This window comes from Pipistrellus hanaki (assembly GCF_964339955.1).
Source record: "Pipistrellus hanaki genome assembly, chromosome: 14".
In the NCBI taxonomy this organism is placed as follows: domain Eukaryota; kingdom Metazoa; phylum Chordata; class Mammalia; order Chiroptera; family Vespertilionidae; genus Pipistrellus; species Pipistrellus hanaki.
The window spans coordinates 47705732-47732429 of NC_140516.1; the positions used below are offsets into that span (position 1 = coordinate 47705732).

The window sequence follows — 26698 nt, forward strand, 5'->3', positions numbered from 1 at the left end:
ATTATGGTGATGGCAAGGGTGCCATCAGCCACTGCGGAGCATTTACCAGCGGCCTCCAGCTTCCTCCCATCATAGGATGCATTTACCAGTGCACACGCATTTCATCAAGAAATGGTAACAAAAGCGAGGCTGTTCTGTCTCCTCCTCCTGTCCACAGCCACGTGACGCGGAGCTCTCTGCTGAATCAGGAGGCCCCCCGGAACCGGCCTGGGAAGGGCTGTCCAGGGAGTTAATGCCGGAGCTAACCCTACTTAAGCGGGGGAAACAAGCTCCGCGTGTACTGTATTAAACCATCAGTAAAAAATGGAGACAAGATCATTACTCTCAAAATATACAAAGCCAACAGTTGAAATCATTTAGTAGTAAATAGTTGTCTACATAGAACGTCAAACATGTAAAGGGGTTAGGGGGGCGCTTCAGCTCTGCTGGGCGCTTCGTGGGAGGGCTTCTCGCATGGGTAAGGCTCAGGAGGGGGAGGTCGATGACCCAGGCTCGGGAAGCTTCACGCCCACGCCCCTCACTCTCTGTTTTCACTAGAAGCCACGCACCACCTCTGGGTATGATGGGTGCTTTTGGGTTTGCAGGAGAGAGCAGAACTGGCTTCGGAACACGAACATCAGCGCCGAAAGGGGTAGGACGTATAGAAAGGTGAGCATTGGGACAAACTAGTCTGCACAAAGTCCATCAAGGATTCTCTTGAGGAGAATCTCTGATTTGTGACCAAAAAGCTTGGGAGACTGCAGGATGTCCTCAGACACCAAAGCCACCGCGGGAAATGGGGAAGATTCTGGAGCAATACTAACTCCTTCGCTAGCCGGCAAAGGGCAGGGTTCAATGGTTAAAATCATCATCATGAAAAACTTGGCCCCCGTTCGCTTCACAACCAGAGGTACAAACAGCCCCTTTACAATACAATGTACCCCTAAGCCTTCCGAGTTTGGAATGTGGCACTGCACTGGGAATCCCACAGAAGCCCTAAGGATCACAAGAAGCTTTCTTAAAAAACAAAAACACACAAAAGGGAAAAAGTTTCAGTTGGATGAAACTGCTTGAGCAATGTTTCCATGGAGCGCCTAAAACTGGAATTTCAGATATACAAGAGGACAGGAAACGGATAACGTGGTGTGTGTCTTTTTTACAGGTCCATGTTGTTTTTGAAACGCAGCTATAACGTTTCTGCCAAGGACCAAGGTAAGAGGGTGGACAGGGCGGTTACCACCAGAACCAGCCGTGGGCTCAGACCGCAGCTCGGAGGGGCAGCCACCGATTTTGTGGTTATGTGGCTGGAGGCGCCGGCGAGGCCATCCTTCTCGTAGTCGCGCTGAAAGAAAGAGTGCTGTCATTACCATCCGCCGCAGGGGTTCATCCCATCGCCCTGGATGTAACCACACATCTTCCTCTCTCTCACCCCCGGCCCCTAACTAGCTTCTGTCACTCATCGAAGCTGGCCCAGGGCTTCCCAATTCACTGGCCTGTGGTTGTATGGGAAGCATCATGAATCTGGGTGAGAACTAGATACTTCTGACAAACTGCTCAGCATTCATATTTTTGCTCCTATTACGGATTTTAAAATCTACTCTTGGGGGTGGGTGGGATGTGAATTGTCATCCTCCCTCCACTTCCCAGATCCCCTAGTAAGTACGCAGCATGGAACCCTGTCCTTCTGGGACCACTGACTGGGGTGGAATGCTGGCTGACCCTCCCCCTCATGGGAGGAGGACAGGAAGAATCACCTGAGAAACTTGCCCAGGTCAATACCAGCTCAGAGGGGTCCCAGGTCACATCGGGACCAGCAGAGCAGGCAGGGGCAGCCTTGCCCTGCGTTGGCCTAGATTCTGTAGATGAAGGAGCCCCCCTGCTGGTCTGCAGGAGAGCCCACGCCAGCTCCCAGCTTCCCGTGTTTGACTTGATCCGATATCTGCCATCTCCACATGCAATCAATATAAAGTCCCTGAGATTCTTTCCTTCCATCCCAAGTCTTCAAACTATGACACAGCACATGTCAATCCGGATCTGCCCCCTCCTTGTCAGCATGGCTGACCTTCTTTAGGATGTGCTACTCCCTCCCCCTCTAGCTCAATCCCATTATGTCACCTCTCCCCACAGTGAGCCAGGATCATGACAGAGTCATCCATCTCTTCACCTGTAAATTGGGGAGAGCTACGCGGCTGCCCTAGATACCTCTGGGTTGCCATGGCAATGAAAGGAGCTAGAGGACATCCAGGAAGCAGGGAGAGCACTTTTCTGTGCCGGGTGATGGCATGTGCCTGTGGCTTTGGGACAATGGTATCCACGCTGGATCCAGTTCTGAGGTGAGGAGCCCGGGTCCCTCACTCGATTCTAACTTTGTCCAATGGCTGCACCTTGCTCGAAGGCCAGAGGAACTGGAGGGTGCCTTCCTTTTTTTTCTGGTCTGGAAACTTTGTTGTCTCTGAGCCCTTCGCATCAGACCCTGCCCCCCGGGCCCTGTCTCTAAGATGCAGCAAGGAGATCCCGAAAGAAACACAACTTACATCAGAAAGACAGAGGTGTGTGCTGCCAGACACATTGGATTTCAGCTTCTGTGCCTGAGGAGAGACAAACACACACGTAAAGTCACTCCTGCATAAAATGAGAGTAATTACTACAATCCATTAATCAACTGTCTAGCACAGTGCCATTGATAACAGGTGAAGTTAATAACATTTTATTGAATCCAATATTTGCCATCACCACGGATAATCATTATAAAATGATCCAGATACTTCACGTTCGTTTTTTTCCATACCACGTCTTCAAAATATGACAGGACATCCCATTTCGGACCTGCCCTATTTCAAAAGCTAATAGCTCCCTGGGGCTAGTAGAGGAGGCACAAGATGAGGTTACTAAAGATCGAAGTTTTGAAGTCATTTATATTTTGAACTCATGCTTCTGAATGTTAATTTCTGAGACATACCTTCAAAGCACAAATGTTGCAATAAAAATCCCGTGAATTGGTAATACAGAGATAGGCGCTCCTAAAACTAGTTTGTTCCTTTGCTTATTCATTGCTCCAGTCAACACTTACATGCTCTTTCCCCAGGCAGGGCCTATGGCGATATGAACACAGGGATGGAGGCCCTGGGCTCATGGGGCTGCCCTGTGGGGAGTGAAACACTCACTGCTTGGACAGGACAGGGTGTCTTTCAGACAGGTCTCCTCAAGGAATTGTGCGGGCATCATAGATCCAGCATTCTTAAAACCTGGTGGTCAGGAAGCTGAGCTGTGAAAGCTATACGTTCGCTAACTCCATACAACTGGAACAAGTCTCTGCTGGGCTCACCCCCGAGAACTGAGTTAAAGGAAAGATCCCATCACTCATACAACTGCAATGAAAACTGCCGAGTGGGTGGCAGCCTCCTCCTTTTACAAAAGTAAACAATTAGGGTGCAGTGAAGTTAAGTGACTTCCGCAAGGTCACCCAGCGATTTTCTTGGGAGTCAGGACACAGGCCAGGTCTCTCAAAATCTTAAAGCTGTGCTCTTTCCTACATTACGGTGTTTCTCCCAGGGAACCCTGGAATGCCTTACCTGCCCCCAAACCCGCACAACCCCTCCCAGGACCCCAACAGCACCAAATGTCAGAGAGCCCATGTGCCAACAGGATGGACCTAGTTCGGCATCACGCCAGAATCAGGGGCATCTGGGCAAGCGGTTCCATGGGAATGGCCCCGGCAGGCCCCGTGCCTGCTGTAGGACTTTGCAGCTCACTGAAGACACAGGAGCTGAAATGATAGCATCTTTACCCAAGGAGTAATTTATTGGCCATAATGCTACTTGGGAGGCATCGTAATCTTTTACTGATATTTGCATATGCCAGCTGCGCATATGAAATTTGAAACCTTTAAACAGGCATCAAGAATAAGACGCCGGGAAGCACCCCCAGGCTGCTCAAAGGTCACTAAATGTTATATATAAGAAGATCAGAGGGGAAACTGGAAGAGGAGTTTAACCTTATTCCACAACCTGCTTTTAATCTGTATTAATAGCAAATCTTGGTCTATGGCATTATTACCTGCAGAGGAAAACGTGTAGCACTCTCCCACGTTTTATTTCTGTTTGAGAAATAAATTGGAATTGTGCCCAGACACCAAGATGACCCTAAAACATCACTTCTGTCTTTTCTTTCCTAGGCCATAATCTACAAAAGGCACACACTTGTGCTGAGGGCCTTTGCATAACGAAGAAATTCACTCAGATGTGCAGAGAAGGCAGCCAGTAGAACACATGAGCTGAAACCGGTTTGGCTCAGTGGATAGAGTGTCAGTCTGTGGACTGAAAGATCCCAGGTTCGATTCTGGTCAAGGGCATGTACATTAGTTGCAGGCACATCCCCAGTAGGGGGTGAGCAGGAGGCAGCTGGTTGATGTTTCTCATCAATGTTTCTAGTTCTCTATCCCTCTCCATCTCTCTGGAAAATCAATAAAAATATATTTTAAAAAAAATAAAGTAGAAAACACGACAGCTTCAAGGTGTTTCTGGACTTGTGCCCACAGCTGAGCAGCCCACAGTGGCCTCTGAGTCCCCAGGGCTGGGCCGGCCTCCTTCCGACGTGGGTCTACATCACTAGCACAGCACCCCAAGTTTTCCTCATTGTCTACACAGCCTAGATGCCTACCAGCTATACGTCTTACCTCAGGTGCCTGTGGAAGTACTTATATAATACTTTCACTGACAACACTAGAAGTCTCCCATCTTAATAGGGTTTCTTAAGAGGACGATGGATCTCCACAGGTTGTTCTGGTCCTCGTTAGTTGCTGAGCGTCCATCTGTGTACAGGTCTACCTTCCCAGCGTCTTGCCCTCCATCTGGGAGTGGCTAAGTGTTCAATCACGTGGGAAAGCTGCATTTAGCCTAGCAGTAGCTAACCTTTCGGACCTCACGGATCACCAGTGATCCAGGGAGCACCGGTTGGTAACCGCAGATTTAGACCACGTCCAAGTCTGCAAAGTCCTTGGGCTCTTTCTCCCCTAAAGTGGGCATCTTGTGGGCCTCTATGGAAAGGAAATGGTCACCTTCTGGCCTTGTTTCCTTATAGTCCCACTGGTGCACTATATCTGGAGGCAGGAGCCCCAAGTTCCTCTGACCTTGGGGACCGTTCAGGTTGGCATATGTGGATGAAATGCCGAGGAAAAATAATAATGGACAGCCAGGCCCTTCCAGATGTCCTGGGGCAGTGGTCGGCAAACTCAGTCAACAGAGCCAAATAGTAACAGTACGATTGAAATTTCTTTTGTGAGCCAAATTTTTAAAACTTGAGCCAAATTTTTTAAACTTAAGCTTCTTCTAACGCCACTTCTTCAAAATAGACCCGCCCAGGCCATTGTATTTTGTGGAAGAGACACACTCAAGGGGCCAAAGAGCCACAGGTGGCTCGTGAGCCTCAGTTTGCCGACCACTGCTCTGAAGGACCGCCTTCTCTTCCGTTTCCCAACCCACATATGCACATAGCACTCCAGAGGCTAAGCGGTCCATGCACACAGGCCTTGAAGTGCTCTGCTTACATAGCATGTCCACACAGCTTCCGACGGAGCGGTGCAGACCTGAGCAGAGCAGGGACCACAGGAAGGTCTGTGAGTCTGATCTGTGTAGACAGAATGCCACCAGCTCCAGGCAAGTGACAGGCTGGACGCCCAGGGCCCCTCAGGGCTCATGAGCTGCAGATGCAGGGGCAGAGCCTGGGACTCTAGCCAGGTGCATGTCAGGCTGGTTGCATGCTTTTCGGCCCTGTGAGCAGTCTGAGCCCTGCCAGTGACCCCCTGAGATCAGAAATCTGCCCCCACAGCCCACCTAAGAAAACCTGGCTTAGAAGGCCCTTGCAAAAGCCTGCTAGTTCACCTTTGAAAGCTTCATCCTGAGCATTTTTTAAAGCCTCATCAGGCTATCACTGTCTGCTAGTCAGGTATGATAAATGCTAACATCCAATTACTGGTGTCCCCCACTTTCCACTCTTGCAAAGAGTAATTCACATACTTTGAATGTTGTCTCCATTGATGGAAACTGAGATTGGACAGAAAAGCTTAAAAAAATATTAGATCCTGTAAGATATAAGGTAAGCAAGAAACTGGAAGGACCCCTTTTATCGCCGGGTTCTAAACTGGTAAAACCAAAAGTGTCCCAGCGGAAGTGCTGTCAGGACGCTCAAGGTCGCTCAAGACAGCCTGCTCAGCGCGGGATGTGCAAGGACACCCGCCCCAGACTCGAAGCCGTACAGTGTGTGACTTTAAAACATGGCATCTCTTAAAAAGGAGACAGGGCAGAAGAGGAGAACGGATTCATTTTTCACAAGTCACTTTTTAACCATTGTTCCAGCCCGTTGAAAAATGAATTCTTTAATCTCTCTTAGGAAAGAGAGCTTCCTACCAGTGAATTCCCAGTGACCTGGCGGCTGGGGGAGATGCCTGACTCGGAGCTGAGGGAAACTCCACCACCAATGCACAGAACCACCGGGTCCTCATCTTCAAAATGGAGAGATGAAGAAGATCCTGGAGAAACCCACCCCAAACCAGAAGCTCCCCCCCACCCCCGCCCCTCTCTCACTCTCTCTCTGGAAATCCAGGGGACCTGCTCTTTAGCCACGCCGTGAGCCTGTCCACACTTCCATAAAATTGTCACCGGCAGTCAGTCATCTGCAAGTCCAGGCACGTCACCTAATAGGATTTCCAGGGCCTCGTAATTGCTGGGCGGACCTCACCAGGCGCTGGCACGAGAGGGTTAATAAATGCATTAGCTGCTGTTAACCTCTGCTACCTGGAGTCAGGCTGTCCACACTCCTTGCTTTTTAGCCAGTGATTAGCATTTGGAAAGGCTGCCCTGGTGCCCACGGCTTTCCTGCACAGAAACACAATTTACAGCTCCCGGTCCGGCCAGGCCACGGCCAATGCACGCGCCTTCTGCCCACAGGAGGCTCTCCCGGCCCGGGGCTGGCGGCGGGCTTCGGAGCAGCGTGCTTTGCTCTGCTGATGGGATTGGAGACTTAGAAGTGCACCCACTCGGAACCTGGCATTCCAGCCCCGGGACTCGGTTTCTGCAGAGAAGCCGGTGTTTAATCTCGGGTATTTAGGTAGCTGTCAGCCAGCGGGGCGTGCACCGTTTCTCCGCTCGCCTCCTTGTCTAAGGAGAGCCGGCTTCTGCTCTGCCTCCAGAAAGCTGAGCCGGAGGAAGTTGCCCAAATCCAATAGCAACAGACCGTCCAGGCTGCAGCCAAATGGTCGTAATTAACGATGCTTCTGGTTCTCTTCTCCCTGGCTCTACTGATTAGAGAGATTTGCTATATTAGGAACCTGTTTGCCTAATGACAGAATGCAGGCAATAAACAGAGAAATACATAGACTGTAAAACGCAATCAGCTCTGCTCTCAGGCACTCGCTAACTACCTCGCCGCATCTATCACGCTTGTCAATAGCGGTTTATGAGCGAATGCGTCTCTTCCGCAGCCTGGGTGGGACCTCTGCTAGGGAAAAGCATCGGCGTGAGTTCTTCCCGAGATAGTCCGGCACCCACAGCCATTTCTCGGTTTAAATCTACGCACCCTACGTTTCCTTATAAGGCAAAACGCAGGAGGAAGCACGTGCCCCCCGATTCCGAAGGATAACGGAGCAGACGAACCTGCTTCCTGCTTCCGTCTGCACTTGCATTTCACATTGCATTTCAACAAAATCGACTCAGCTGCCCACAGTGGCCTCTGTGCCTGACAATGCTGGTATATCCATCTGGTTTTATGGGGAGTGCGTACTATAGAACAATTCTATTGTGCTTTTGATATGTGCTCGCCTGGTCATTTCTGCACAATAAAAAAATAAGCTGCCGGCTGCTGCATCCCAGCTGAGTAACGGTGGTCGCCCCGGCGCTCCGAGGTCTGACTTGCCGGTTGGATCTGGGAGAGCCGGGGGAGGTTTTATGGCCGGTCTGGTCCCAAGCAGTTGACCAGCCTTTCTATTGTAAAATCCCTTCCCCTGTCTGTTTTGAAACTCGCCTTCCGGGTGATTTGTTTTGCCGACAGCCTTGGTAACAACCAACTTGCCACGGCTGGTCTGAATAATGCGCAGTGAAATCCACTACGTGAAACAAGTGGACGCGTGAATAAAGCCTGCTCTGAGCCCCCAGGCTTGGGATTTTGCCTTCCAGAGCCTGTGCTTGGCAGGAAAGGGATCCATTTTATCTGCACTGACCTCTGCCAGCCCCGTGGACCCTGAGGAGGGCAAGGGTCCTTCCAGGAAGGACGCGGTGAGCATCTTTCGGCAGCTTGTCTCCCTGACTCTTCTATCTACGCCCTCCAAGACACCGTGTCCACGTACTGCCTGAACCTCAGCCAGTGGCTGTCATTACATTGAGCTCCGATAAGGCCTCATATGGACAGTTCACTCAGCGGGGCTCAGGAAGGGCCCACAGGGTGCCAAGATGTGTTAGGCTGGCAGGTTCTGGGCAGGTTGGACCTGATCATAAGATGCGGGTGAGGAAAGGTCTGGAAGCCTGATAAACCCTTTCTTATCAGGAAAAGCTCAGGCTCAGTCCCCAGTGAGGTTGCCAGATTGAGTTGGGGGGGAGGGGAGAGAGGAGAGGGAGGAAATGGCCTCCAAAGTGATGTGTAGTCACGTTTTAGAATCAGAGTCCTTGGGTTCCAAGTTGGAACTGTGCTGTCTGGGTGGAGCCTAAAGTAGAAAATGCTGTCACCTGACAGGGCTAAGGATGGGCCCATTCACAGGTCATCGGTCCACTTGTTTTTGAGGGTCTCTTTGCTTTTCTGTGGTCCCCGAGCTGGTGGTTCTTGGATTTGGACAGGGGTGGGGGAAAAAGGGTCAGGCTGATTTGGCTTGTGATCATTAATACTAAATAAAACTGGCTTGTGATCGTCTGTGTTTCCCTGGCCTTAAAGATGAATGCCCTGAGAGAGATCCGGTGCTGTAAGACTTACCAACAGTCCTCCATGAGCTAAGCACCCCCTCTGGCTTGCCTGTCACCCCCTGGCTCACCATGGAAGGGCTGCTGCGGCCCCACACTTGTAATGTAACAATCATGGCTGGGTGGCAGGCAAGTGGCGCTGTGTGCAGACACCGTCTACAGCAGGGACCTCAGCAAGCATGGCCTTCCTCCTTCCCATGACCCCACAGACCGTCTGGCATCCACTGCCCTTTTCTCAAACGTGGGGCAGACTCCTGTTGCCCACGACCTCAGGAAACCATGTTTTCAGTTCACAGTTGATTTGCTTGATCAGTAAAATACTCAGAAAAGGAGCCATTATCAGCCGTCTTTTAGGAAATTATGCCCAATGAACAATGTGATCATTCCCAACAACGCGTGAACAACCACGTATTGGGTTGCCGAGGGTGTGGGTGGGGGGAGTGTTTTGCAGAGCAGACACTCAGCCAGAAGGGTGCACAGGCAACGAGGCGGACGGCCCTGCAAGGAAACATCTGTTTTTGCAAAATGTGCCAGTCGGAAAATGCAAATGCGCAGGAGCCACGGCAGATTCATTGTGGTCCCCGATGGGATGTGCACGAAGCCTGTCTCATCCAACACGCATCCTCATCACCACCGCGTGATATTTATGAAGCCGCGGTTCCCCCAAGAATTGACATGTGGCTGAGGGCGGCCCCGCAATGACTCCGGGACTAACGGCGGTAACTAGGGTTTGATGGAAAACCCGAGGTCCGCAGACGGAACACACCCAGGGCTTTTGTTCTCACTGTTTGGGAAGATGGAGCGCTCCTGGTGCCACGAAAAGTAAGGTGACAGGCAAACATTTAAAAACTGCTTACCAAATGTGTTTTTGGTAGAGAAAAATATTCCAGAAAACAGAGGAAAACCAAGTAGGCTGGCAGAGATGACGACGGTGACGATCACTCTTCCTAATAGCCTCCACTGCCGTGGACTGGAGGACTGAGGGGAGCACCCCTCTTTGTACAGATGGGGGGCTCTGTACTTGGGCTGGGCCTTGCCCACGTTTCTGCAGTTTGGGGTGGCTGCGCTGAGATCTGAGGGGCAGTAATGAGCCCCAGCTCACACCACCAGCTCGGGCAGCCTAGACTCAACCAAGTAGCTGTCAAGGGTAGCACAGCACTGAGGGGGGAAGGGAGGTCCCCCCAAATCTCTCCTTGGTCATCAGAGCAACATGGGCAAATGGGACTTCTGCTGGGAGTCGGAGGTTAAGCTAGTCCTGGGGTTTTCCGTATTTTCCCTGGAGAGCCCAGAGATGAAGCCCTCTATGTCCTACCCGAGGGGCCTGCAGCCAAGGGGCAGGCAGGGGGCAGCCACTCTGGGGAAACCTCCCATGATGCCCCTTCTGGCCCCATCCCCAGCTTCCTCTCTAGACAGCTTCATCCATGATGCACCTCCTCTTGGGCCTTAAGTAGGATGGGCGGGAAGCCCTTCACGGGACCTCACCCCCAGAGGACCGGAGCCTTTGTCCTCTCATTGGTCAGCTCAGTGGCTCCAGCGCCAGGCAGCGCCGATCACCCAGGGAGGCACGGCTGGTTAGAAGTCCGAAGGATCGGAGGTCAGCGGGGGATGCAAGAAATTGGGTTTATTTATGGTACCTGATCTAAGTGTGCTCAGAGGTATTCTCCTAGGTTACCCAGCACAAGAGAGCATATTTACAGCCAAGATGATACAGACGCTCCATTCCTTCTTATTAAGCACGTTCATTACCCAGAAATTGGGTTAAGCAACTGTCTGAATGCTGAATTACTGTCCCTCTGATGGGCCAGCGTTACCACCTGTGGACCACAGGTGCAGGTGGCCAAACAGCTCTTCCCAGAATGCACTGAGGGGCCTCATCTTCTCATCCCCATCCTTAAATTATTCTCATTTTAAAAGTTTTTTTAAAAAATGTTTAGGAGAAGGCATCCTACATGGGTGGCCATAAAAAATCATTGCATCCGAAGGCCCACTTCCGCAGGATACGCACCCTACCTGACTCCCAGTTTATTTCCCAGGTGCATTGTGGGCTAAGGGTCCCTTTAGCACAGGCTTCCTCTGCCTCATGGTCAGCACAGACCAACCAGGAAGATTTGAAAAAAATAAAAGATAAAATAATTACTGTGCTGGAGGCTCTGTTACTGTGCCGAGGAATTTTAATTTGTTTAATTATCACAGCCCTCCTAGGCGGTCCTGCTCATTATTCCCATATTACAGATGATGAATCCGAGATTAAGGAGATTAAACGACTCGTCATCGGAGCCCGAAGGAAGGTCTGAGTTTATTGTCACAAAAACCCTGATGCTTCAGTACTGTCTACTCTTAAAAGATAGCTTCTCTCTCTCTCTCTCTCTCTCTCTCTCTCTCTCTCTCTCTCTCTCTCTCTCTCTCTCTCTCTCTCTCTCTCAAAAAAAAAAAAAGCAACTTTGAGAACTACCTGTGCCACACTGTTGGCTTTTTGTCCGCATGATCTCTTGTCAAGCTCCGGCGCATTATCTTACAGGGAGCTTGGTTGTGGGGCGAGAGAAATGATGCTGCTGCCTCTACTTCCCACAGGACCCCAGGATCACTAGCCGCTCCCTCTAGCCCTGTTATGACATAGGGGTTGTCATGGCCGCGGCCGGTCATAGGTGGAGACAAGACCTGAAGCCTGGAGCAAACGCCTACCCCGGTGGCCAGCAGGAAGGGGATTCGATTCACCTGTGGCACCATTACTGCAATGACTGTGACCTGGAAAAAGGTATCTAAAGCCAAATTTCACCAAATTTCAGTTCCAAATTCTCTGGCACTGACAAAGAAGGGTGAGGCAACTGGACAGCTTAGTAGGAGCCCGAGGAAAGGGAAACTGTATCATTTCAAGAAGACACAAGAGAGGATTTTTAGCCACTGTGGGCAGTTCAGAGTCAGCCTCCCTGCCACTCACATACCAGGCACCGCTGTTTATAACTGAGTGGAAACGGGCTGTGAGCCCCGAGCTCCTGGAATGCACCCCCAGAGGAAGGCGCCCAGCCATCTGGGACTTCCCCTGGCTGTTGCCATTCCTCTGAAACAACACTGGGCCCTTCAAAAACCACACTGCACCCGAGGATCAGGGGACCATGTTCCCAAGCTGTCACCCAGGTCCTCATGGTAACCATGTTAGTGCATCTGGTCCAGGGCCGCCTCTGTGATTGCCTTCAGTCATCTGACTACTTTCCCTTGGAGATTCCCAGAAACACACTAACATGGAGTATGATTCCAATGACAACACGAAATAGTGTCTTCTTCCTGGTGCTATACACCGAGTGGCCAGATTATTATGATCTCTGAACGCATAATAATCTGGCCACACTCAGTGTACATCCTATATAATAAAAGGATAATATACAAATTGTCCCTTCGACCAGGAGTTTGACCAGCAGGCAGGCAAGCCAACTGCCCATGTCACCTCCCCCTGGCCAGGCCGGCCAGACCCCATCCATGCACGGATTCATGCATCCGGCCTCTAGTATGTGTGTATATATATATATATATATATATATATATATATATATATACACACACACACATTACACATATACTAGAGGCCCCATGCACAAAGACTCATGCAAGAATGGGCCTTCCTTCCCCTGGCTGCTAGCACCGCCTTCACTCTGGTCATAACCACCTTTTTGCTCTGGCCCAGAGCCATCTTTCCACCTTCCCATGCCGCCCAGAGACCCGGAGTGGCTGGGGCAGTGTGGAATGCCTGTGTTGTCGCCATGGTGACGACATAAGCATCTTACTCCATCTCTGGCTGCTCAGTGCCTGTGTATGCAAATTAACCCACCATCTTTGTCATACTCCTGATTTGGCTGCTGGGAGTGGTGAAGGTATTGTAAATTTGCATCTTACGCTTTTATTAGTGTAGATATACTCTGAGTTGTCAGATTATTATGTGTTCAGAGATCATAATAATCTGGCCACTCAGTGTATGCTAACGCTTTTATTACTCCTAGTGATCGTATACAATGATATTAGAATTTAGGGCTCCCACTTTTACCACTCACTTCTCAATAAGGTGAAGAAGCAAGCATTATCTGGAGGCCTTCACAAGACTTGATTAGAGTTAGGAGGGAGCTGACACGGTAGGATCAAGGGGCCATCTGGAAAACGAGGGACCTTCGCCAGAGACCCAATGTCCGCCCTGCTCCTGCGGATGCTCTTCTGGCCTAGCGGGAATTCACCTCCTGCTTGGCAAATGGCTTATTCTAGCTCTAGAGATGAGGGATAAAAGAGAAGAGGAGGAGAGCAGAACCAGCACCAAGAGATCCTGTACAGCATGTGCTTCATCTGGAGGGCTTTGTGGCTGAGAAAAACAGGCGCCATGACCCGCCTTTGTTGGAAAGGAGACATCTGGGTTCGTTCAAGGTGTGCGCCCAATTTTAAGAAAGGCTATTTTTCTAAGTCATTAAATTGGCATTTAGGAACTTCACTCTTCTTCATTTGAACAATTATTAAACTGTAAAATAGAATGGCACAATTGCTGAAACCCGTAATCTGAAATTTTAAAGTCAGCCATAAAGGGCTATATTATTAAGCTGTACTAAAGACGCTCGAGCCCATTACAACTTTTTAAATGAATTATAAAACCCTTTAGTGCTGATAAAATAATCTTAAATTACAGTATTGTGTGTTCTAACAATACGCGGAACCGAAGTTGGCTACAATGCAAACGTGCCAATCACAGGGAAATCATTACCTGAATTAAGTTTGCAGCAGTCCGGAGCCTGCTAGCTCTGCTCCATGAGGCGGAGAGCAGCGAGGTGTGCACATGGGCGGGAAGCTCACCCCCACTCCAGGCAGGTCCCTTTCCCCATGCCCTTTCATCCACAGCATGAGCCCCAAGTCAGAGCTTCTCTTGTGGGTCCAAAGGCTGCCCAAACGACACTGCGCAGGACCCTGTGGACTAGAAAGGCTTGTGGTGCTAACAGCCTTTCATCCCCTTCCCTTTGCCCCCAAAGTGAGATTCTGAAGATGACAACTGTCCAGCTACTGAGGACCTGCCCTGTATGGGCTGAATTCGGTCCCTCCAAAACTCACAGGCGGAAGTCCTAACCCCCAGAATGGGGCTATATCAGAGATGGCGTCTTTAAAGAGGTAGTTAATGCCCTAGCAGGTTTGGCTCAGTGGATAGACCATCGGCCTGTGGACTCAAGGGTCCCCGGTTCAATACTGGTCAAGGGCATGTACCTTAGCTGTGGGCACATCCCGGTAGGAGGTGTGCCGGAGGCAGCTGATCGATGTTTCTCTCTCACTGATGTTTCTCTCTATCCTTCTCCCTTCCTTTCTGTAAAAAAGCAAATGAGGACACTCAGGTGGGCCTGCATGAAGGCGGACGGGTGTCCTTAGACACGGGTTGGCACTGGGCATGCTCACACAGAGGAAAGGCCCCATGAGGACACAGGGGAGGCAGCCATGTGCAGGCCATGGAGGGGGGCTCAGGAGAAACTAGACCCGTTGACGCCTTGATCTTGGATGATCCGTCTCCAGAAAGGCGAGAGAGAAATCTCTACGGCTAAGCCACCCAACCCCAGCAAATGACCTCCATGTACGACCCTGTGCTCTGTGACCCCGTGCCTGGAATGAAGCCGGGCCCTGAGATAGAACCCCTGGGTTTTGGTACGGTCATACCCTGCAAGCTTCCGTCTCCAGTAGGGTTTGAATCCGCAATTGAACATGCACTTCGGCTTGCTGGGCTGCACGGCAGGGTTAAAACGGAGTAAGGCTCAATTCTGAGCAGGCCTGCCAGGGTAATACTCGATTTTGAGCTCTGAATTCAAATACTCTCCGGGATGAAGGGCTTTGAAAATGCTCTCCAAGCAGTTATTTCAAAAAGTGTTTTTACAACAGCCTCTGTCCTCCCAGGGACAACGTGGGTGGATGCAGGGCTGCGGCTTCCTCTGAGCTCATCTGCTGGCACCTGAGCCCGAGAGATTAAGCCCCAGGAGGCCGCTGGCAGCCTCTCCGTGCTGGGAGCAGCCGGGCCCATCACCGAGGGCCTGGGGCTCCTTGGCAGCCGGGTCCAGAGCTCTGCTGTGAGGCTTCCAGTGTAGCCCAGAAGCAGGCTAGGTAGGGGTGGGGTGGGGGTGGGAGGCCTGCAGCTTAGCACTTCTGCTAGAGAAGACCTCTCCCTCCCCACCCCAGCTCATTTCTCCCGGAGTGGGGAAGTTCGCTCATTCTGAGCAGGAGACCACTACGCAAAGGAAATGCTAGGTGCAGCCTGCTCAGAGGACTGGTGCTCGTCGAAGCTTCCTTGCTGGTGATGTGCTGGGAGGGAGCTGTCCCCTAATTCTATGGAGGAGGTGGCAGAAGCTCCCACTGGGAACCTCCAGAGCTCAGCCTCTCTCTCTCCATTTGGCTAGTCCTGATCTGTAGCCTTTATAATAAACCCCAAATCACAGAGCACCTTCCTGAGGTCTGAGTTGTTGAACTGAGGGGGTTGTGGGAGCGAACCCCTGAATTTGTAGCTGTTTAGTCAGAGGGCAGGAGGCCCGAGGACCCCTACAATATGGCTGGCGTCTGAAGCAACGGCAGCCTTGCAGGAGTGTGTCCTCAACCTGTGCCAACTCCGGGCCTAGCCTCAGGATTGAGCTGTATTGCAGGACGCCAGTTGGTGTCAGAATAGGCATCGTCACCTTTCTTTATGCTGGTTAATGAACCAGCCTGGCCCTTTAAGCTGCCAGATGCTCAGCAAGAATGAAGGGACTGCTGTAATCTATATTGAATGGATCATGTTATCCAGGACAAAAAGGTAAGTGCTCTGACTGAGGGGATGCAGTGTAGCCACTCAGAGTGCACAGAGGGGCGAAGGCTGCTTTACACTTCTCTCCTGATATGGCCTTGTCGAATCTCAGGGCTGCTGCCCAAAAACATGGGCATAGCAATGGCACTGACCGTGTGTGTGTGTGTGTGTGTGTGTGTGTGTGTGTGTGTATATGCATAGACACAGACATGTATATAATGTATGTATATGCAATATGCATGTATAATACATATACACATCTACACTAATAAAAGAGAAACATGCAAATTGACTGTCACTTTGGGACGCCCACCAGCCAATCAGGAGTGAGTATGCAAATTAACACAACAAAGATGGTGCCTCTGGGCAGCAGCATGCATGCAGGCAAGGAGTGGCTGGGTGGGGCAAGACACCTACTATGAGGGGCAAGGTGGGGACGGAGGGAGCTACAGGAGTGGCACTCCAGCCAGAGTGAAAACTGAAGGTTATGGCCAGAGCAAAGATGGAAGGTGGTGGCCAGAACAAAGGACTGGGTCCTGGGTGCTGGAGGAAAACCGGTGCCAGCAGCCAGGGGAAGGAAGGCCTATTGCATGAATCTTTGTGCACTGGGCCTCTAGGATGTATATAACGTGCCTAGATCAGTACTGGATTCATGGGAAGTGCTACATGCACATCTGCTTTATTAACACCAGACCATACAAAGCAGAGGTGATGCATGTTGTCTAGTCTAAACAAATGGTTGTGGGGTCTGACATATGATTGGGTTGTTCATAAGGATTCCCAGAGTGGGGTCTGAGGACCACTGGTGTATATGACATTATTTAGGTGCCATACAAACATTTGCCCTGTTTTCAATTAAATCTCTAAGTGGAGAGCTAGCACACCGATTCATCTATGTTTCACAAACATTGTTAACAATATCCCTCGTCACTGAGATTGAAGGTCAGTGTTAAGCCAATGATAGTACTGGTGGAATGCTGGAATGAGCAAGGCTGCAAAACCTGGGCTCTGAGGCTAAGAGGCAGGGCTGGTTCTCAAACACCATCTTCTCTGCCACAGGGAGCATTTCCTATTTACAACTGTGTCACCTCTTCCCAATGTCAGCCCTGGTTAGAGAGACGTGGCAACAGCCCCTGGCAGACAGTCAAGATCTGACTGTACTCAGGCTGGCCCAGATCTGAATATTGTCCCTGTTCCAAGTCACGGCCCCCAGGAGTGGACTGTGGGGACACCGCTCCCAGGAGAACCCTTCTGGGCACAGAGAGGTGGGTTTGGGGCAGTTCTGTTCCCTCAGACCCGGTCCTTTGTTTACGGCCTCGTGGTTTCCCTTCCTTCTTAGCCTGGTGTCCAAGGACCATCCCACCCCGTCGCCTCCTTCCTTGGGACTTTCTACCATGACCAGCAGGATATCACGTGGCTCAACCAGTTCCTACAACTTAAGGAAACAAAACCTAAGGCACTCCATTACTTCCCCCTCCCTAGCCCCCAGCCCCTGGGAACAGCCCTCTCTGTACAGCCCCATGTCCAGGGTTAAAGCTCTAAGGCAGTGATCGGCAAACTCAGTCCACAGAACCAAAGATCAACAGTACAAAGATCGAAATTTCTTTTGAGCACCAAATTTTTAAAACTTAAACTATAGAGGTAGGTATGCTGTTATTAACTTAATTAGGGTACTCCTAAGCTGGCCTTTGCTAAAAACTCAAGGGGCCAAATTGCCACATGTGGCTCGCGAGCAGCAGTTTGCCGACCACTGCTCTAAGGCATCTCTTTAATCTCAGTAAGAGTGGTGGCCACTTACCAAGTGCAATGGGTTGGCCAGTCCAGCTGGGCCCTTTGCATACAGGCACTAGTTCTTCTATCCTCACAACAAACCCAAGAGGTGGGTGATGTTTTACAGCACACATTCAGAGAGGGTACGAAACCTGCCCCAGGTCACACAGCAATAGGAAGTGATTTTCACTCAAGTCCCACTAACTCCCAAGCTCAGACTCATCCCCACAAAGCAATTCCCATGCTGTCGACCACAGGTGACCGAGAGAGCACTGAGGAGGTGCCCACAGGCTAGGTCTGCCCCCTGGAAGGGGCAATGTGAGGACAGGAAGTGAGCAGCCCCATGCCAGGGGCCTGGTCTGGAAATAAGTATGTACTTCTCCCCTTGCGGCTTCCAGCCATCCGAACCCGGCGCCCTGGCCTTGCGCACAAGCACCTCTTCTCCAGTGAAAGATTAACGGGACGCCAAAGCGCCCCATTGCCCTGCCAGCATAAATTGCAAGGGAAACATTTAGAATATTGATTAAGTGCTTCATGCTGGAAGATTTAAATTTACCTCCTGTATTTCCAGGATTAGCTGACATAATGGGGTCAGTCTGCTGGCACCAGTGATTTACAGAACACCCATTGGCAGCTTTCCTTTTCAAACTCAACACTTCACATTTTCACATGGTCACAGCCAGTGGAGTGCCGGGTACTTAGCAGGTTTGGATAATCGCCCTCCTGCCACATCCAGACTTTTGGGGTTTGGCCCTGAGAAGAGTTTCAAAATCATTCCCGTGCTGGTCTGGCCCCATCCGGTTCGAATGGGCCTTGCTGAGACCTCCTGAGACATAGCTCTTCCAGGATGCAATGTCTATCCGAACCAAGAGATTATTTTCAATATTCTAAGGCAGTATGCTAATCCTATATAATAAAAGGCTAATATGCAAATTGTCCCCTCTGGAGTTCAACCGCTTGCTATGACGTGTGCTGACCACCAGGGGGCGGCACAGAATGAAGGAGGATCAGCCCTGATCACTGTCCAGGCCTAGGGACCCTATCCATGTGTGAATTTTTTTGCACCGGGTTTCTAGTATTCCATATTCACAATCAATACTCTATGTAAGGAGTCACATGTGTTCGGTATTAAAGATGGGCAAATGCTGCCTCTCTTTCCTCACCTACCAACCCGTAAAGGTGGTATTGCAGCCTGCAAGTGCCCAGCTTATTGCTCTAAGCTCCACACTGTACCCTGGAAAGAGAAGGGCCTGGAGTGAGGCTTGCCCAGGAGGCCAGGGAGGTGTGGCCTCACACTGAAATCCAGTGGATGTTGTAGGTCCTCAGCTGTGAATGACGCCCCCACCCTGTGACCCACAGAAGGCCATCATCAGTGACCCAGCTGTGGGACCCCTAGAGCTAGCGTGGCCTGACCACCAAAGTAGATGATGCGATGATTGAGGGGGGCAGGGGACAGCTGGCCCCTGCATTGCTGACTTTAGCAGTAAGCATTCTTGCAAAGGCCATCCATTGGGACCCTGCTCACATCGTTTAAGACTGAGAAAGCTGCCTTACAAGTCCCATGATGATGGGGGCCGGCACTTGAACTTGAGTCCTCCATGTCTCACCCACGGATATATTTTCTTTGGCTCCCAACACAAACAAAACAACGGACTTTAAATACGGCCTCCACTGTGGACCAGAGCTCACACACTGCCGGGAACTATCCCACACCCATCCTGCTAGGTCTGGCTCTGAAGGTACGCCCTGGTCTATCAGGCCTTCTCCTCTCAATCACCCTTCCCAGCTCTTTCCTGGAAAGGAGCAGAGGGAGTTACTCTTTGCAGGGGTCCTAAGCCCTAGTCCTAAGCCTGTACTACTTAGTCTCTACTAGTATAACCCTATATAACCATGGAAACCGGGGGTCCGCAAATGCCACTTGGAGCAGTCTTCACCTTCACCTTATGCCACTGGAGATAAACAGTGTAGTGATGCCAAAAAGAGATTTTTTCACATCCTTGCATCTCCCCCGAATATTACTTCACATAAATGACAAGCACAATCCATTTGGCTTGTGCATCTGAGCTTTTTCCAGCTACCAGACCACTCAAGTGCGCATAAGATGAAATAATTGGTAGGCTTTTAAATATTGCCTTGTTTCTCATTGACCGTTTTGTGCGGAGTCAAAGGGATGTGCCAACAATAGCTTCGCCTGTGTCCTGCTTGTTACTAATACGACCGCCAATTAATCCCGACATATGAGTGTGGTGGGTTACCCCAAACCTGGTCATTTAGCACCTCGGGGAGCCGGCCCTTGGACGTTTCTATGACGTTTTATACAAATCAATCAACGTTCCTTTTTTATAACAGAGCCTTTCACAGGGACCACAGATGAGTCCTGGGTGCACTGCACACACCCAAGCCCACCGTTTCCCAAAACAGAACTGGGTTTGGTGTGTTGATAATCGCCCTTCCAAGCTGACTTTTCAAAAATGTTTATTCTATTGCTTCCCTGCCAAGGGGGAAATCTATCTCAAATGTTAAGACAGACACTCAAGTCCCCGAGAGTTTCCTTGTATTACTGTACATTATAAAATATTACAAGAGGGTGCCTCTCGAGGGAGGTGAACTTTAGAGCTGCCAGACGTAGCTGACTTTCTCCAAATCTGTTACCAATGGGTCCCAAGCTGGTTCTATTCTGAGTAATGACATATGCGGCGGGCAAACGCCCTTCTAAGGTATTTCTGGGGCCTCCAGGCAAATGGTGATTTACCTGGAGACAGCCAGGCAGGTGAAGGAAGGACAGATGGGGGGGAGAACGCATCTCCTGGAGGCCCTGCGTCAAAGTGGGTGTCCCGACTCAGCGCCAGGGACCTCGTTCTCAAGGTCTGAGACCTATCTCATCACTTGCTCATCCCCCAATCCAATGGTCGGCAAACTCATAAGTCAACAGAGCCAAATACCAACAGTACAATGATTTACATTTCTTTTGAGAGCCAAATTTTTGAAACTTCAACTTTTTCTAATGCCACTTCTTCAAAATAGACTCGCCCAGGCTGTGGTATTTTGTGGAAGAGCCACACTCAAGGGGCCAAAGAGCCGCATGTGGCCCCCGAGCTGCAGTTTGCCGACCACGGCCCCAATCGATCCCCTGTTCAATCCCCTGGCCACCAGTGATTCTTTCCACCATCCTTAACCTAAGTCATCCTGAAAAGGTCACCACGCTGCACAAAGTTTTGCTGGCAAACTCTCAGGGCTTCCCCGGCACCCTGTCTCCTAGAATGGTGGCTGGAGGAAACCAGCTCAAATAGGAGCTTTGTGTTTCCTGTCACACCCATCACCATCTTTAGGAAGAACTGGGCCCAGGGGTCCCTCAAAACCAGCTTCTTCCTGCTCATCTTTTCTGCCTCCCCTCCACCCCGCTAGCTTTCTTGAGTTATCATTGAGAAATAAGAATTGTAAATAGGCAAGGCATACAATGGCATGCTTTTATATAATATACACATACATTGTGAAAGGTTGACCGCAATCAAGTTACCATTTGGGGGGTTGTGAGAACAACAGAGATCTACCCTCTGAGCAAATCTCAAGCACAGAATGCAGTATGTGATAATTGTACATTACAAAATATTACAAGAGACGGATGCCTATGCTGTCCATCAGGATCCCCCCCCCCCCAACTTACTCATTCTGTGTAGCTACCTGGAACTTTCCACCCTTTCCACCCTTTGCCCCGCATACCCCACTTCTCCCTCCCCACCCTCTTGTAACCACCATTCTACTCCCTGCTTCTCAGGACGCTCCTTTTTCAGATTCCACACGGACCTGGCAGACAAGATGCGAAGTGAAGTAAGCCAGACACAGAAAGACACATGCTGCATGACCTCCTTTTCTAGTTCTCACTTCCTCCTCTCTGTCCATCCCTAATTCAGAGAAGGAGCCCAGATTATCCAAAGCCATATAACAAGACCAACGTCTAAGATCTGGAAGCAAGGCTGAGGCACACTGGCTTTGGAGCCAGAAATCCCAGCCCTGCCAGGACACTGCTGTATGAACTTGGGTAAATCACCAGCCTCTCCCTGCCTCAATGGCCCCGTTTGTCAAAGAGATGGATGCCTATCACACCTGACTCACGGGCTGGTAAGGAGTGAAGGGCACAAAGCAGGTGAAATGTTTTGAAAAAGCTAAATACGTTCTACGCCTGTGAGTGCTAACACACCAGTTTTCCCTAGCACAGCACCCTACCCCATTGCACACAACACCAGCATCTGTTTACTGTTGTCAAGGGCCCAAGTAGCCAGTGATGTAGGAGCAGGCACTGCCTGGGATGTTTCTAAAGCACCATTCTGGAACGTTCTCCGTGCCCCAAGCACTGATGCATGGCCTCATTTGATCCTCACAGTCCTAGCAGTGAGACTGGCCTCTGGTCTCACAGATGATGGAGCTGAGGCTAGGAGAGGCCCTGATCCTGGGGAGCATTCTACCCTGTTTCTCTGAAAATAAGACAGTGTCTTATATTAATTTTTTCTCCCAAAGTTGCGCTAGGTCTTATTTTCAGGGGAGGTCTTATCTTTCCATGCGCTAGGTCTTATTTTTGGAGGATGTCTTATTTTCGGGGAAACATGGTAGCCAGACTGAGCCTTAGGAGGAGGGAGGGGAAAGAAGGGACGCTGTGCTCCAGTGTGAAGTATGACAATGTGACAGCACGGTGCCTGGCAAACGCCCCCTTCCACACAGGACAGGAGGCAGAAGTCACACGCGGCCAGCACTACCCCAATTACAGGGAGAGCCCTGAAAAGAAAGTGAGGCTCCTGGACCCCCAGCACGGGCCTGGGTCCCACCAGCTCCGCAGGCTCCAGCGAAAGTGGTACCTCGCTGAGCCCGTGTCCTCGAATGAAAGAACAGGCCTGGCAGGACCACAGTAATAGCTTCTCCCCCGCAGGCACAGGAGCGTAACATGCAAAGAGGGAAAGAGCGCAAAAAGACTTGGTGAGCACATGAATATGTACCATCCCACCAAACAACTGAATGCTCTTTACTATGGGAAAATCAATGGGAGGGCAGAATCAGCACCCTGCTTTGACATTAAGTCAAGAAGCCACCATGTGTGTGTGCGTGCGTGTGTGTGTGTGTGTGTGTGTGTGTGTGTGTGGTGTGGTCCTGCCCTGGGAGGTCGGGATTAACCCCAGGGAGGCCTCGGGGCCTTTCCTGTGGGTCTGTGGTGGCAGGGCAGCTGCTCACAGCTCCTCTCTCTGTGGAAGAACAGACAAGCCTCAGGGGGCTCCACACTTGAACTAACGCCTCACTGGTAGCTCTGACTCTGGTTCCCCTTTAGAGACGATTGTATTTTTTAACATATCTTTGTTGATTTCAGAGAGGAAGGGAGAGGGAGAGAGAGAGAGAGAGAGAAAAACATCAATAATGAGAGAGGGTCATTGATTGACTGCCTCCTGCACTCCCCACCCTGGGGAAGAGGCCATAAGCTGGGCATGTGCCCTGACTGGGAATTGAACCATGACCTCCTGGCTTATAAGTTGACGCTCAACCACTGAGCCACACCGGATGGGCTAGACAGTTTTACATCGTTCCGATTAAGCGATGGTGCTGGGGACAAAGCCCAAAGCTCCTTCCTTTCCAATATGCTGCTGTTTTGTAGAAAATACAGAATAAGTTTAATACACATGCACACGGCCGATCTAGCTGGACCGCATGAATGAAAACCTTCAGGACCCAGCTGCCCAGCCCTCACACCATATTACAGGTGAGGACACCAAGGGCAGATCCACGTGCAGGAGCCTTGGCCGAAGCCACACCCCCTGTGAACAGCAGTCCAAGTCCAGCTTTCACTCAACTCTATGGCACTTCCCCATCTCCATGTATCACGGTTAAGAAGCCCTTTTTTTAAATTCCAACCTGGGCATCGTCTGCCACCTGGCTCTAAAGAAAATGTGCCTGTGCAGTGCCAGCCATGAGCTCCGACAGTCAGCCCCGCGCTTACCTGTAAGTTTGCACAAGGCGGTAAAACGTGGGTGGGGATCTCGTTCTCGGACCCTGCTGGCCCCAGGGGCTGGTTCTTGACCCGGAAGGCTGTGGTGGTGGTGGCAGTGGTGGTCTGGACCGGGAGGGCTGGCTGCCACACAGTGACATCAGAGCCGTTGCCAAAAGCCTGGATTGCATTTTCTGCAGTAAAACAGGAGGAAATCCAATTTCAAAGTTAGGCAGCCAATGTACCAGACAAGCTACAGAAAGCCAGACAGGCAGTCTAGAAATTCTGAATATAGCACCGGACTTCCCTGAACAAAACCCACCCAGCTGTCTAGCCTACGCATGTTGAAAGCCAGCCAATGGGTCAGATGTTCAAAAGTCAACTCATTCATTCAACACTGAGCTCCAAGTGCAACCCACACCTATTCCATCCCGACGATGCGCCAGGTCCCTGCTCTGAAATACTCTACTCATTGGTTAAGCCCTTTGAGATCCAGCCTCGCATCTGTTATTTGAGATCCCAAACCCCTGTCCCATCTTCCAAGAAAACCTTTGTGCTCTGTCAAAATCCTATACCCAAAGCAAACTCATTAGGTTTTTTGTTGTTGTTCTTGTTGTTGTTGTTATTTTTAGGTATAACATCATTAACTATGGGACTGAGAAGACTCAGTGGCAATGACAGTTTGTTAGGCAATGAAATCGAAGAGCAAAAAAATGTGATTTCCCAGCACAGAGCACCTCCTATGAGGCAGGCATTGCTCACAGCACACATGCGACCAGTTTCTGTAGAAGAAAAATCTCCCCCGGACCTCAGCAATAATCTAATGAAAATTTAACTGAGATGATTTTTACCCCTGTCTGCTCCCAGTCTTCTAAACAAAATCTGCATAATTAGGTAGGAGCGGCCCTGCTTACATGAAAAGTTGAAAATGTAAAACTTTCAAAGCTTATTACAAGTTCATGGGATTAGATTGTTTTTATGGCAAGAGTAAATTGGTTGTATTGTTCCTCCCTCCCCCTCTAATGAATAAGAAACAGTTTAATCAGGTCTTCGGGGATTTGGCCTGGATTTAGGTATTTTTTTTTTTTTTTTTACTTCATATTCATTGTATAAGAAATCAAACTCTTCCACTTGGGACCTGAATGTGCAAATTGTTAATATCTGACTCTTAGCTGGCATTTTTCGATATACAAGACAGAATAATTTAAGCCTAATGTTCCTCTTAGAAGTGACATTTTGTTCTAAAATTGTTATCCTTTAAGTTCAGAAAATTGGAAACCTGTTTTCTACAGCTTTACATTTCCAAGGCTGCGGGAAACAGCTTCAAATTAATATAAATGCCTTTCCTGCTTCTAGCCATGTCATATGGCCCAGCGAGTGGGCGGAAAGTAGAGAAAGGTATATGGGGACTGGTTTCCTTGGATGACCCAGAGGAACAAAACCTTCCTTTTTCTTCTTAAGACGTGTAGATTCAAGAGACCCTTTCCCCATTCATTGAGACTACCTGTGCTTTTCCCTGAGTTTGCCCTGGCACTTGGAGAGGTTGTTTGTTCACTTGCTCATTCATTCATTCATTCATTCAAATGTCAAGGAAACATCTACAAAGTGCCAGGCACTAGGGATGCTGCAAAGATCAATGACAAAAAAAGACAGTGAAAGACAAAAGTCCCTGCCCTCCCGGAGGTCACATTCTGCTTGGGAGGAAACAAGGAGAATATACATTAGGCGGTGAGCGATGCTTGGAGAAGGAAGCAGGTGGGGTGCAGGGTGCCCTGGGTGGGAATGGGGAGATGCAGCTTAGATGCAGGGGTCCAGAGAGGGAAAGGTAGTGTCTAAAGAAAGACTTGAGTGACAGTAACAGTCACCTTCACCTTCACCTTCAGCTCATTCTTTCATCTCTCTTTCCCCAACATCTGCCATGCACTTTGATGTAAAATTAACTGTTTCCCCCACAATAACCAGAAGTCAACCATAGGGCAGAGTGGTGTTCATGACAGGGGAGCCGGGGGAAGAGTTGGTTAATCTGAAGAGAGCAGAACTGGGTTACTGCATCGGGGTGGAAATGCACAAGTTTCAATTCCTTCTACTCGAGGGTCTTGGAAGACTGAATCCATAGCACTGTGTCTTTGGTAACCTATGGCTCTTCTATTAACAAAGTATAAATTGAATGAGCATGAAAACTTCTGGCTGACCTTGCCCCCCCCTGAAGACCAAATGCACCTATTTTTATTGCAAAGTCATTAGCAGTAAGATACCAGACTATTCTCCCCTTCACCAAAATATTATTACATAAGAACAACTTGAGTTTCTCTGTGAAGGAGCAACTTTCCAGACAGCGTGAGCATCTTTTTCTTACCCTGACCTCTACTGTCATTGCTTTATCTTCACTAAATCTTGTATTCTGCCAGAAAAGCATGCAGGAGGTGAAGAATATCACATAAAATATAAATTATTTGACGTCAAGACCAAACAAGAGGTCCGTAGTGTGCCCAATGTCTTGGCAAATGACTCCCCACTTGAGACTAGTTTTGTGGGCCTGAATTTCACTTAAGTTTTCAAAAGCTTGTTTTTGTGTTAAGGATATGGTCACAGCCATGTGACTAAGAAACCCGGTCACTTAGATTTGTCTTTTCTAGAAACAATGAGGAGGTTGGAAAAGCAACACGGGAAAGCCTTTCCAGGGTGCGCATGGCAAGCGGTTAGCCAAAGCCTTAGAAATCAGTCACCGTCCAGAGCGCCTCCTGCAGATACTGTCCCTGGAGGACAGGGCTCTCAGAGGAGCTGCTGAGCCTCGATTCCTAGAAACTTGGTCCACACCTGCCCCCAGGAACTCTGATGTTCAGGTGTATGTTCTTGCCCAATGGGCCCTTCAATAGCAGGCACAACACTAACTCCATAGGGGACAGGGGGCTGCAGAAGAAGGAACCCAGGCTTTGCATCCTATTTTTGACTTGGATGGTCTACGTGAAGACCAGCCATTTATTTAACTGTGAAGTAGAGATGATAATATCTCTTGTGCAGATTATGGCAAATGAGATCATGCATATATTAGACTCCCTCAAGAGTGAGCTGAAGGCACCCAGGAAATGCACTGTGGCCACACAACATGTGGGTGTGTGAGGTACTCAAGCATCTCAGTGTCCAGAAGGGAGACCTGGCACAGTGCTTTAGCAGTTCGTCTGATGAATGGTGTTCACCCGTACACTCCTCTCCATCTTTCCCCCTTTGGGAAATACGTTTCCCATTGCCTAGAGGTTCCTCCTC

The 26698-nt window shown here is 49.9% G+C and overlaps 1 protein-coding gene across 2 annotated transcripts in view; it reads right to left on the reverse strand.

The window, feature by feature from the left end:
• Positions 1-324: 324 nt before the first annotated feature.
• The window catches only part of GFRA1 (GDNF family receptor alpha 1), a 177601-nt gene continuing 151227 nt past the window's right edge, over positions 325-26698 (reverse strand). For both annotated transcript variants that reach the window (XM_084903606.1, XM_084903605.1), the window contains 3 exons: positions 23447-23628; positions 2514-2567; positions 325-1321 (listed from right to left, as the gene is read on the reverse strand). In XM_084903606.1, the coding sequence (XP_084759732.1) occupies positions 1166-1321; positions 2514-2567; positions 23447-23628 (392 nt within the window). In that variant the 3' untranslated portion in view covers positions 325-1165. The remainder of the gene's footprint in view (positions 1322-2513; positions 2568-23446; positions 23629-26698) is intronic.